Below are 13,765 nucleotides of genomic sequence, written 5' to 3'. Positions count from 1 at the left end.
TTTTATTGCAGATTTCTTCTAATAGAGGCTTTGAAAATTTTGCTTGAAATTTAAAGATTTTTTGATTACACAATCTAAATTTAAGTATTTACTACTTCAAATTGTGCACAATAGTCGGGCGTAAATAAATCAAGACTGTAATTGAAACATTAGTCAAACTTTCTACGACAATGAATTAAACAGATTATTCAGTTTATCTAGCAGTAGCTAAAGAAAGCACAATTGCAGTATGGTCGATTGTGGGAGGATGGGAACTTATTGATTTTGTGACTAAAGAGAAAGTTCTTCTCAGCAAAATCTACTAACTACAAATATAACTTTTATTGTATACATTCCGGTTCAATAGGATTCGAACTGTCGTCTATGAGTTAAAAAATAATGAATTAATCCCATTTTTGGTTGTTATTTCGACGCAATTTCAGTAAGTTTACAAGAACACAGACAAATTAAGGTTATATTTCCTCATATTCATAATGATCTCTCATGTTTGCTCTCTTCTCAGTTTATTCATCTCTTTTCTATCATATAAATCGAATTATAAGATGTTTAACAATTGTTGATTAATTCGTTAGTTAAATTTAAGCTTTTGTTAGGAATGAAGTTTAATTTGCGACACCTGTTTCATGAGGTTCCCTATGGAAAACTATGTGCTTTTCAAATTCACAAAAAATACAGAAGTGAAGGCTCTTAGTGAAAATTTGCCTTGTGATTGTATTGATTGGAGTTAGTTATAAGCTTTTCTAGAAATCAAATTCAATTTAAGGCGCCTGTGGCATGAATACCCCTACTAAAACCTACATCCTTTTTAATTTCGTAAAAATATATACGAATTGTGTCAATATTTTTATATTTTTATACTCTTAGTATGTTTTTAGCTTTAGTTAGAATTGAAAATTTAATTTTTAGTTGCCTGTTGCATGACTACCCCTACTGTTTGTAGGGGCAAGTCTTTAGGGGTGAAAGTGTCGTGTGTGCGTTATGCGTTATAGTGTTGTCCTTGTACGATTTTTTGTTTTAGATATATATTTATGTACAGATTTTGAAGTTGACTTCAACTACACAAATGTACGATTATGGATGGCACATAGGGGAGTGTGCGGTCATGCAGATGGGCGTGGCCTAGTGCAGAGGGCAGTGGGCACACAACAACAACAAAATGAATATAAAATATAAAATACAAAAATCAAAAATATAATGAAAATAATAAAGTAGCAACAACTAAAGACAACAACATAATGTACACAGGACAAAAATTATATTAAATGAAAAGAAAATGAAAATAAAAATGATTTTTAAATGGCAATAAAACGAAGCACTATTAAGAGGATCTTAGATTAAAACTAAACTATATTGTAAATTGTCAAATGAAAAGCAAAAAATGAAAGGATAAGAAATTAAACTTCATGCCTTGTGCCATGCACCAAATCATAGCCGGGCGGCGGCGACGGCGAACGTCGGCTGGCAGAGGAGTTTCGATTGGGCCCAAATCCTATTCCCATTCCCATGCCCATGCCCAATCCCAATCCCGATGCAGTTGATGTTGCCGAAGCCGCCGCCGTTGCTGTGGTCGAGTTAGTTCTATGCTGTTGTTGTGTATTGTTGTTGTGGTGGTTGTTGTTGTAGTGATGGTTGTTGTTGTGGTGGTTGTGGTTGTTGTAAGTTGTTGTTGATGTATTGTTGCTTGATGGTGATGATGCCAACCCTTGTCGCAATCCCGCCGTCCCATTCCTATATGGTCCGACTCCATTGTTGCCACCAGCCAAGCTGCCACCACTAGGCAATGTGCCAGTGTGTCCAGCTGCCGTGTTGCCCGCAATGCTGCCACCAATTGGGCCACCATGCGCCTGCTGATGATGCAACAACGTGCGATTAATGGTGCCCGTGCTCATGGGCGCCGTTGGCGATATGCTCGCACTTGGCGCATTCGAGGCGGGAAACAGAGGCGCCGTCTCCGACTTGTCGCCATCCATTGCGGGTCTGAAAGCAAATTAACCAGATTAATATCGCTTGTACCATAACAATTAATATGTATTATAAGTCGTCTACCGCTTGCTGAGATATATCCAGGCATGGGAGTCCGCATAGACAAGTATTGTCAGCAGAAAGGAGGTCAACAGTCCCGCCACCATCATCAGACTGAGACCGAGTAATCCTCCTCCACATAATCCCTGCAATGCCTCCGCATAGTGTCGATCGATGGCGCGTCTGTCCAGCGTTGTCGAGAGTGTCGTCAGATTCTGTTTCGTCTGCTCCAGATCGTTGTTCATGGAGTGCAGTGTGCGCTGTATATCGATGCGTGGATACGTGTCCTGGCTTATGCTACATTCAAATCAAATAACAAATAGTAACAAGTTCAAATGCGCTCGACTACACATATACCCTGCGCCCAGACCTAAAATACAACTGCACATACGTGATCATATTTCCATAAATTCAACCAAAAACTATACATATAACCAAGGCTGCAAACCGGTTCTGAACCGAACCTCGTAGAACTGGTTCGGTTCGGGTTTTTAAGCAGCCTGAACCGGATCATGAACCGAGCCCTTGAAATTATATACTTTGCGACCCCGAACCTAAACCGAACCGCTTTCTAAAATAAAAGGTTCGGTTCGTAAAAAAAATTAATTACATAAATTTTATGGTTTTCTAATATTAAGTAATTATATGAGACTTCGAATGAAAATAAGTCATATTTAGATCTTTAAATAAATTTAAATTAACATCAAAAATTTGATTCCTTTTTAAAACAAATTCAAAAAGTTCAAAATGTAGAGAAAAATTTATAACAATAAAAATATTTTTTCGTATGAAATTGAACCAAGGTTCGAACCCAAACCTTGGGTTCAGGGCGTATATAAACCAATTCGCGAGCCGAACCGATGTCTTGCTCTATGGTTCGAACCGCCGAACCGAACCTTTTACAACATTTTGGAGATTTGCAGCCTTGTGTATATAAATATACTAAAAAGATGCTTTACTTTAATACAAAAGAGATTACATCTCAAAACATGCTATCGAAATTTGGAACATAGAGTTTTACAGCTTGCATAAGTCTGATCAAAATCGGACCACAATATCATATAGTTCTTATAGGAAGGATCGCCGTGACAATTAGTTGTAATTTTAATTAAACTCACAAATATTTGTTGTTCCCTGTATTCAATATTCTAGCATATTTTGATAAATTGTGTTAAATGTAATCAGAAGAATAAATCAACTTGTTGCTTTCTAATTCGATCCGTTTTATAGGGCGCAGAATACTGATTACTTTCTTCACTTACCGTTGCATCATTTCAACGCTCTCACGAGCACGTTCCACCAAATCCCGAGACTCGTTTAGGCGCAGGATGAAGCGATTTCGTAACGTGCCACAGTTGAGGAAGTAGACATAAGGACTGCGCTGTATTTGCCAAAAGAGAGAGAGAGAGAGTGAGAGTGATAAAGTGAGAATAAGAGGGAGATGAGAAGTTGGTAGGGACTTACCATGCCCACCTGTCGGCACATGTATTCATGGGGTCGCATACAAAAGTCGCCAGCTGCCACACTTGAGGCAAGATAAATGCCAGCCAAGAGCCAGCAGACGATGATGCAGAACAGACCCGAAACGCTAAAGAAGATCAAGGTGCAACGGGAACGACGGGCGACGCCAATGACCAGGATAGTGCACAGGAAGAGGAGGAGCGTGAGGAAGGCCAATGTGGCAGGCCAACGTATGGACTCGTAGAGTTCGCCCAGCTGCAAGAGAAGAATGGGGGAAGATAAGAGAATAAAAAAAAACAGAAGTGAATAAAAGATTCAGAAAAAGAAAAGCAGAAAGAAGAGGACATGGAGGTTGACGAAAAAAAGAGAAAGGATTATAGATTTTGGGCATAAAAACAAGGACAACGATTTAGAGACAAAAAGAAACAAAAGAGAGGGGGAAGAATATAAAAGAAAACGAAAGAAAGCAAAAGATACAATATTCAAAAGAGATGGGCAAATATAGAAAGAGAAATAAGATAAAATATAATAAAAGAAAAAAAAAAAATTATATTTAAAGATCGTATAAAGTAAAGATATTGGGAAAAACAATATTAAAAAGAGATGGGCAAATATAGAAGGAGCAATAAGATAAAATATAATAAAAGAGAAAGAAATAATAATACTTAAAGATCGTATAAAGTAAAAGTTTCAAAAGTTGGATTATGTTATGTGACACCTACATATAATATGCCCATCAATGAAGTCTCGTTCTCGCTGCCCTTGGTCTTCATAAAGTACAAGACCATGTTGTCGAGAGAGGTAACCGCTCGAGACGTATTCTCCCGCACCAGACGTGTGGTCTCGATGAGCAGCATGACAACCGTTTGATTGTATTGCGGTTTCTCCACCTGATGCACCACATTGTGTGAAGCCATTTTCGTTTCGAGATCATGCTTGATGGTTTCAGTCTGCAAAGATCAATGAGAAGAATAGAGAAATGAGAGTGAGAACTTGTGGCATGCGGTTTATACTTTTATATGCGATATCATGTGTTTGAAATATAATTAAAATTATTGTTTCTTCAGCGTTCTATGGCCAACTTTTTGAGAAAATGTCATTTAAAGCTCTTTCTGAAGCTTCTACGTGAAATTTTATAACGAAAATCCAGAAGAGACCCTCATAGATATTCTAACTGAAAGATCTTAACAAAAAGCTTTAAATAAGAAAGAATAATATAAGAACTTGGGTGCTTAATAGAAAACGTATGGAATCTTTTAAAAGTAAAATTTTAATTTTTTTTAAGTTCAATTACGAAGAATTTAATAAGTAATTGAACACTTACGATAAGTTAAGGAACTAATCAAAGTAATTGTATGGAAGAGTAAAATAAAGCTGCAGTAACATTTCCATTACTAAAGAAGATAGATAGAATTTTAATGAGACAAGTCAAGAAAAATTGTCTTTAAAGTAAAGAACTCACTTAATTTATTAGACAATTAATGCATTTAAACTTCTTCTTCATTACTCCAACTATCTTTCTCTTTTATAAGATCCCTTCTCTACCAAGTGAAAGCAAAAAAAGACAATCAATTTAGGTATTCTGTTTAACGTGGTCTATTCCCACCTCTTGCCAAACTCTCGACAACTTGATGTAATTCGAATAGATTAAAGTTGACTTTGCTTATACAAAATGTTGTCGTATGTGATTATAAGAAAGATATGCCGAGGTTCTCCCTTTTTCAAACAGAAAGACAAGAAATTCCATTGAAAGTCAGCCAAGTTGGCGAAGGGTTCTTTTGCTTTGACTTTAGCTTTGTTGCCCATTACTTAAGTCCGGAGTTGAGTCCGTTGCGTTGACTCACGAAGCAGGTGAGCGAGCAGTTCAAAAGTTAATGACCAAAAATAAGTAAGGAAAAAAGGGAAAACCCCCACAAAGAGCTACACACAAACACACACACACACACACACACACATACAGACAGATACTTAGACGTAAAAGCTAGACGGAGTGAGAGAGAGAGACACATTCAAACAGCGAACAAAAGACCAAAAACGTTGCACAAACATATAAATATAGTTTTTTACCGTAATGCTTTTGCTTCCGTACTTCTACAGGGCCATTAAGTACACAGAGAGTTGCAGATAAAAAGTGTAAGACAGAGAGAGAGAAGTAGAGGGAGATGGAAGGACAGACAAACGTGGCCGGGCTTAGGGTCGCCTAAAAGCAGACTACAGACGCACGCACAACCTGTCTCCCCATGTCTCTCTCACTCTCACTCTCACTCTCTCTCTCTCTTCCCCTCTTCCTCCATTCTCTTTCATGTGTGCGAGTGTGTTTCGCCAATGTGTATGTGTGTGTTTGTGTGCTTAGTCCTGTGCCTAGATAATTAATAGCGTTTTACTTAAGAGCCAAGCAATGCCAGCCAACGGTTTAGGCCACAATATCATCTTGTCGGCACCTAGACACTCCAGACCTCCAGTTCTTCCTCCGAGTGAACCCAACCCCCCCTCCACCAGCAGCTGACTTTGCGCCTTTATCTAGTCCTCACACTCTTCTATCTCTTCACTGTCTCATACCATATCTCTTTCTCTCTTTGCCTATCTCTCTCTGCTTTGCTTGGCGCGCTCTCTTAACCTTTTGCCTTATCAGCTTCGTTTATGTGCATATACATAGATATGGAAATGTGTGTGTGGTGTGTGTGTGTGTGGCGTGTGTGTGTGTGCTGACAAAGTTTATGAATAGCAAAAGCAAAAATCTTTGTCGAGCAGGGAAAACACCATGTCCTGTCCGCTGTAATTCATGTCCTGTCTTATCCTGTTTGGGATTCTATTTATCGCAGTCGCGTTCCAGAGATGCACGATTTGCATAGATACTTTACTTTAATGTATACATATTTGAATTAAACATAGAGATAGCAAAAATGCAGTTATTTTTATAGAATAGAATAACCTGCTTATCTGTAACAATTTAAATATGATAGTTTTATATGATTTCCTCATCGAATGGACAGCAAATATATTTGAAGCAAAGTGAAAAGTAAAAAAACATTTACAAAAAAGAATAGAGTATAGAAATTTAATTTGGTTTTTGATTAGATCAAAGCTATTCTACACTGAGAAATATGATCGGTATCTAAAATCTAGAATATACAGAATAGTGTCTTTATTATGTGCTTCATCTTTCGTTTGGTATGTTATACACTGTACTCACCTGTCGCTTAAGATTGAGCACAAGGTTCTCCACCTGCTTGCCGGAGCTAAAGGCCTGTAAAAGGCCATTGTGGAAATCATCGTTGCCATATAAACCTGCAAAGTGAGACGAGGGAAAAATAATATAAATTAATTGGGATTCAAGATATGCAAGGATGCTAAAATAATTGACACTTGAAAAATTTGTATGCTTTTAAACTCTCTTCTCAGCTAAAAATTTATAACTCAGTTTAATTTAAACAGCTACTAAAATCGATCTTTGAAAGATATGTATATACTAGATTGCAAAAAGATAGGGCTGATAAGGAAGGATCATAATCAAGAGTACATACATAGATTGAAAGGCTGATAAGGGAGGATCATAATCAAGAGTACATACAAAGATTGAAAGAAAGCGACAAGGATTTTTTTTAAAGTTCTCCCTTAATTAATGTGAGGAAAGAGTGTTGATAAAGAGGGTAAAAGCAAAAGAATATCCTAACAAAGAGAACACTTGAGAGCAAAGAAGCATACAAGATCTGATCATCTTTCTGATTAATCGTGGCACGTGGCAAGTGACTAAAGTCACTCTCTCGCTCTTTCTCTGTCGCAATGTCTCTCTTTTGCTCTATATCTGAACTTCAGTTACATTTCCATTTGTCGGCAAAGAGCAAAAGCGAGCGAGTAAACGATTGCGTAGACATTTTTTAGTCAATTAAGAGCGCTAATTAAATTATTATTTTATTATTGCAAGCGGAGGTTGGATTATAATGATGCCACATAGCAGAAACACAGTCGTTTGACTCATTCATTCATTGTCGTTGTTATTGTGCTAAGCCCTGTAATCAAGGGGTACAAATGCATTATGGATTTAACCGTAAGAAGACTGAAATCTTAGGTACAAAAAACAACCAAATTCGAAGGATCCAAGCAATTTTTTTAAATGTTTTTTTCTATTAATATTTTCTATATTTTTTTTAAATTTTTATTTCAGTCATGGTGATTAATACGGATACTGGGCATCTAAGAGTCGAGCACTTTGACTATAGCGTTCTTAATTGTTGTTGTTTTGGGCTCAACTCGATTTGACTTGGGGCGTTACCTTTGTCTGTTTGACACACTTTGGCCAAATGGCTTAATTAAGTGTTGACTCGGTTTATTTTACGTAAGTATATTGTTGTTATTATTATTGTTATTATTATTATTGCAACTTCCCATTCCTCTCAGGCCTGACACTTGACGCGACTTTGGTCGATGATCGCAATTCCGATTACCGGCCGCCCATAAATCCAGATACGTGCCAAAGCCACAGTTGCCACACGTAATGGGGCAAATGCAACGTCGCGACGTTTTTGGCTAATTGCCAAGTTAAACACGCGACGACGACGGCGACGACGACGTCGACGGCAACGACGACGTGCTCTTGCCATTTTGGGCGTGACCATTGGCCAACAAGAGGAGGAGAAGGAGGCGGAGGTGGAGGATGTGAAGGAGAAGTGCATTGTGCACTGTGGGTTCATTGCTCCCAAAGGGGACAACAACTACAGCAGAAACTTACCTAGTCCAATGGCCGCACAGGTCATCAACGTTATGATGACCAGGGAGCAACTCTGGCAACGTTGTGCGCTCGGTTTGCGCTGTTTGCGATCGCAGCATCGAGTCAGCAGATAGAGGAGCAGGCCGAGCAGCGAGAGGATCAGCAGGCCGGCGGGTATTGAGGCTAGGATGCCCAAGCTCTGGAAAAAGATAAGAGAAAATTCGATAAAATAAGTGTTATAGATAGATAGCTTATCGATTATTGCTAAAATGGAAAACTTTCTGTCTTATCAATACCCACTGATTAATTTAATAACCACCAAATGTACTTACTTACAATATTATCGATAAATTTTACAGTAGAAGCGTTTATTTTTGACAGTGTGACCAAATTTTATGCAGAAAACTGGCTAAATATAATTAATTACTATCGATAACTACCAATCATGTTTATAATCATTTTTTTAATATAATGGTATGACTATCGTTTATTGCCAGTTTAAATTGACAGTGTGACCATATTTCACTGTAAAGTACAGTCTGTTATGCTATTCACTGCTTATAACGGTCAAATTTCATGCTCCTTCCAAGAATCAAGCGTTCGCCGTAACAGGACAAAATCAAAGGATAAGGGATAAATGTGAAAAGAAGAAGGAGAGAGTGGGCAAAGAGGAAGAGGGAAAAGAAGAGTGGAGAGAAGAGGAGGGGTCGTGGGTGTGGGTTACAAATTTGTTTCAGGATATTGAGTGAACTTTTAATTGAATAACTTGCAGCTCGTTTTCTGATGTTTGAGTTGTTCTCGTTGTAGTTGTCGTTGTTGTTGTTGTTGTTGCTGTTAGTTGGCTGCGCGCCCAAAAAAAATAAGGACGAAACCGAACACGAAGCGAAAATGTGCAAAAATACGTCTGTAAAGTTAATTTTTTGTCGCTGAGCCTTGTCGGTTTGGGGCGAAAAATTTAATTGAATTGGCAACACTACGCCTCGACAACAACAGCAACAGCAACAATGTGAACAGCGTGTTCTGCATGGAGCTGGCAAAGTTTTGACCAGAGTTGCCAGGGTAACAAGGTAACAAGAACGTTGCCACCCAGTAGAAGCCAACAACCTTAAAATGAAATACATGAAAATACCATTGGCTTAACGGAAACTTCATTTGCACTCATTAAAAAATAAGTGAGCATGCAGAAAGTTCAGCTGCCGCGACTAGCAACACACCCTGTAGTTTGAATTGTTAATGAAAGGTTTGTTAACTAAATGCCAACTATATTTAATATTGGTACAAGCTATTACTATGGTTTTCGATCCGCAAATCTTGAGTTTTTTCCCTATTTGATTATTCTTAAAATATAAACTTTAAGTAAAAAGACAAACAAAAATAAATAATAAAAATAAGAAATATTTAATTTTTATTTAAAAATAGTAGCATAACTTTTATTTACAATTTCTAAAATAAAAATTGAATTTAAATTAAGATATATAACTGGAATTAAAAGCTAATTTTTATAATGAAAATTGAAAATAAGAGTGAAATCTATTTTCAGAATACCCTATTCCAAATTAATTTTTCTGGAGATTTCCCTATTCATCCTGATAACATTTACAGATTTCATCCTTATAAACTCATAACTATTATTTTGCGACTCCTGGTTATATGACAACTAAACTATATTCAACACTCTTAAAAACTGAAAAGCGCAAAAAAAAAGCAGAACTAACTTGAGTTCAGCAAATGTTAATAAAGAAAGTATAAACAGGCATTGTCCGCGAAAAAACAGCTAGTAGATGTTTAATTTGTTAAGCGCATGTTTCAAAATAGTATTATTTATTAATTTTGCTGTCCAGGCTGTCAAGAGTTGTGTCCTTATTCGACTGTATCCTTTATACATTTTAAATTAAAAAATAAGTGGGATTGTAGCTCTAACTACTTAATCTACTCCCCTTTCTCCTTTGCTCTCTCCACATCAACTCACAACCGTCTCCTTCTCATGCATAGCTAATTTCTACCGAGTAATCATATCGTAGGAGCACATGTGTGTGTGTGTGTGAGTTTGTTTGGGGTAGGAGGAAAGAGCCAGGTAGGGGAAGGAGAGGGAGGGGGTTGCACTGCTCGAATTACAGACTGTGATATTGGACACCGTTGGCGACGTTAACGTCTGACGTTGGCGACTCATGACCATCATGAGTCAGCGATCGATCCACGGAGCGAGAAAGAGAGAGAGTGGGAGAGAGAGAGAGAGAGAGATAAAGAAAATGCCACTTGAGACACCAACAATAATAACAAGTAGCTTGTCAATCAAGTTCAATCAGAATGAACAAAATGCGTATGTTGCGCGCTGATGTTGCACAGCTGTTGTTGGGGCAGACTGGACATGGGGCATGCGGCATGGAGGCATATATACATTTATTATTTATATGCATGTTACAAGTCGCCTTTTGTACGTGCAACGTGCAAATAATCATTAAAACTAGCGAGTGGCACCTGCCACATGCCGCATGCGTCAGTCTTTGACTGTGCCTCTGCCTCTGCCTCAGATTGTTAGCTGTTGTTGTTATTGTTGTTGTTGTTTGCGTGTCCTCGCAGTTGAATGACACTTGAGAGCGTGCAGCAGGCTTTAACTATAATTTCACTTCAGCCACCTCCACCCCACCCCATTCCTACCCCTATCCCCAACCTACCTCCACCTCTTGCTGTACCTGGCAAAATGAAGCGAAAATTTGGCCATAACAAGGCAGCACGACAATAAGCCATACCGTTTACCCCTTAACCCTCCTTTCGGGCGGGTGTGTATATGGGGGTGTGGCAAGAACCCTTTTTGCCGCTTGCAACGGCGCTTAAAATGGCAAATTACGCGAACGGCGAACGGGCAACGCCATTAAATTGAATTAAATCAAAGCAAATTGCCATCAACATCAACTTCATCAGCAACAGCAACAGCAGCAACAACAACAACAACAACAAGCTTGGGGCATTCGCCTACCCCTCCACAATGCCCACTTCATACACCCCATAGAGATTGTATGCCCCGTCTTGTTTTCCCTTCCGCAGCAAGCATCCAATTGAGACTACTATGGGAAATGTTGGCAATTTGACTTGAACAAACATCATATCATTGCGAGATAGAGACAGAGAGAGAGATAGTTACTATCTAGCCACTGTTAATACAGCACTAGCTATTACGAATATTTAGAGCAGCATTGAATCAACAAAAGTCACAGTTGAAAGGGAGAAATTTGATTGTAGTACTAAAATAATCACAATCAGTAAATCAAACTAAGCTAAACTAACTTGAATTCAGCAAATATTAAGAAAGATTCAATAGACATACAAGTAATCAGTCTATTAATTGATTAGCTAATATAGTACAACTGTTCAATTCTAGAGATAATATTACTCATATTTCATACGACGTAATTAAAGTGTAATAATGATTTGATTCAAAGCTGATAAAAAATACGACTGCGATTCAGTTTAAAAAATTAGAATAAAATTGAGAAAAATTAAGTTTTAATTAAGAGAAGGTTAAGGCATGATTGTTAACTTGTTAATATAGCAGTTAGTTTCATATAGATAAATATAACAATATATATAAAAAGAAAAGCTACACTGATAAAAAAATTTTTTAAAATCAGGATTTTGGTCACAGAACTAAGATTTCTTGATTTTGATTTTAAGAAAATTTTAAATAAGACCAAGTTCTTATCTTAAAATTAAAATCAAAAAAAAAATAATAATTTTATATAATTAAAAGTTGGTATTCTTTTCAGTGTATGTAACCATAAAGATATTATGATAAGTTTTGTTAATGTATCAGGAAAGCATTTAAAGTTGTGGAAAGTGCAATTAGCCATTTAATTAAGACAATAAATTAAAATAGATAGATGGATTTGAACTAAACTGTTTGAAGTTCTGTGTCTAAATATTTATAAGCAAAGTTTGCAATCCACAACATTGACAAACTTTGATTTAAACATCGCAAACGATTCATATTGATAATGACATTGAAGGTAATTTAATGCGGTTCTCGATTGTATATAGTTTACAGTTAGAATTTGCAATGGTACTGCCAGATAACTTTATGGCCGTTACTTTTCACAGCAAGTTGACAGCGCTGGTTTGTTATTGTTGTTGTTGTTGTCGGTTTTTGCTCTCAAAACTAAGCTTCAAATTGCAGACAGAGTTGAAGCAAAACTTTCATATTTGTAATGCAACACACAGCAATTTGTTGTTGTTGTTGTTGTTTGGGACCTGGTCTTGTGTCTTTAGTTTCTTTTGGTTGGGGGGATATACGTAGGCGTTGCTTGTGGACGCTCTATAACATTTTATAGTTGCTGCTTTGGCACTTTGTTTCCCTCTCTCCCCCCTCTCTATGTCTCTCTCTCTCTCTCTTTGCCCCTCAGGCACTCAGCTTAGCCCCGAAATTAGAACGTCAACATTGCCGTTGTGTGCGATCCAATGGAAAAACCCGTTTCCCTCTCACATAAATATACATACATGCATACATATATTTATGCCCTTAGTCAACAACAGTTAAATGCATACACAGCGAGAAAATATCAAGTATTTCGTACTTGAAACGCAATATTTTCAACAAAATTTCTCCTTAAGTTTGATATTGCTAAAGTCGTGAATCCTGATCTTATTTGAAATGTAGAATTTCTGAAGTTTGAAAATTTTATTATTTTTAAAACATTTGAAAAAAGCCGCTTATTCTTGTTCATAAATTAAGTAAGGAAAGCATGACTACAGAAATTATTCTGATAAATATAGACAAAGTACTTATGGATCCTCCTTATAGTAGATAAACAAACACTTGGAATTTCGAGGGAAAACAGATATAAGGTCTTCATTTAATTTTCCAATCGTACTCATTTTTAGTAAATCTACAGTTTTACTTGATTCGTTTTGCTAATTTTTTGTAATTTAGAACTATATCCAATGTGGATTTTAATAATCGCAAATACTTAATGCAAGATCAATCAAACTTAGTACGACAGTTTTCTCTCAGTGTCAGAAGACGTGAGAATTATATGCACATGTATGTGTGTGTGTGTGTGTGGGCATGTGTCTGTAAGTATGTATCTTGTGGAAGTAAAGCCAACTGGCCCCAGACAGTCGACAAATGCGACATAATATCAGAAATGAGCTCGGTTATATGACGATCCGCTTCCGGGGCACGCTGTGAGTTCCCTTTGCAACGCAAATTGCAACTGCAACTGTAATCAGTGTTGCACAATGCTAAAAGCATGCCGCAATCTGCAAGGCGTTGATAGCTTTAACAGAATTCTGAATCATATAACACAAGAACAAAAACAAAAACCAAAAAACAACAACGACAATAAGAAAATATCCCCCAGGCTGCACGACAGAATGGGAACAGATTGTGGCATGCAACAGGGAAAATGCAAAGGAATCACATGCTGCTGCTCATGACCAAAGCAATGCCAAAAGGGATTCAGTTTCATCAGCTGCTGCCCCAAAACGGAAACGTCATCGAGCTGCAGAGATTAGACCGACGCGACGCACCGGAAATAAATCCGACACAGTCCAAACTACATCAAATCAGCAGCTACAAAA

General features: G+C 37.4%; 1 protein-coding gene across 1 annotated transcript in view; it reads right to left on the bottom strand.

Moving 5' to 3' along the window:
* Positions 1-13,765, bottom strand: part of LOC117781459 (protein split ends) — a 30,718-nt gene that overhangs the window by 4,886 nt on the left and 12,067 nt on the right. The window contains 7 exon segments of the mRNA XM_034618225.1: positions 1,408-1,977; positions 2,047-2,319; positions 3,285-3,403; positions 3,487-3,738; positions 4,206-4,433; positions 6,677-6,771; positions 8,213-8,390. Of these exon segments, the coding sequence (XP_034474116.1) occupies positions 1,408-1,977; positions 2,047-2,319; positions 3,285-3,403; positions 3,487-3,738; positions 4,206-4,433; positions 6,677-6,771; positions 8,213-8,390 (1,715 nt within the window).

Source organism: Drosophila innubila, chromosome X, assembly GCF_004354385.1.
Source record: "Drosophila innubila isolate TH190305 chromosome X, UK_Dinn_1.0, whole genome shotgun sequence".
Lineage (NCBI taxonomy): Eukaryota > Metazoa > Arthropoda > Insecta > Diptera > Drosophilidae > Drosophila > Drosophila innubila.
Note: the sequence above shows the minus strand (reverse complement) of the source record. Positions and strands in the feature narration are given on the sequence as shown.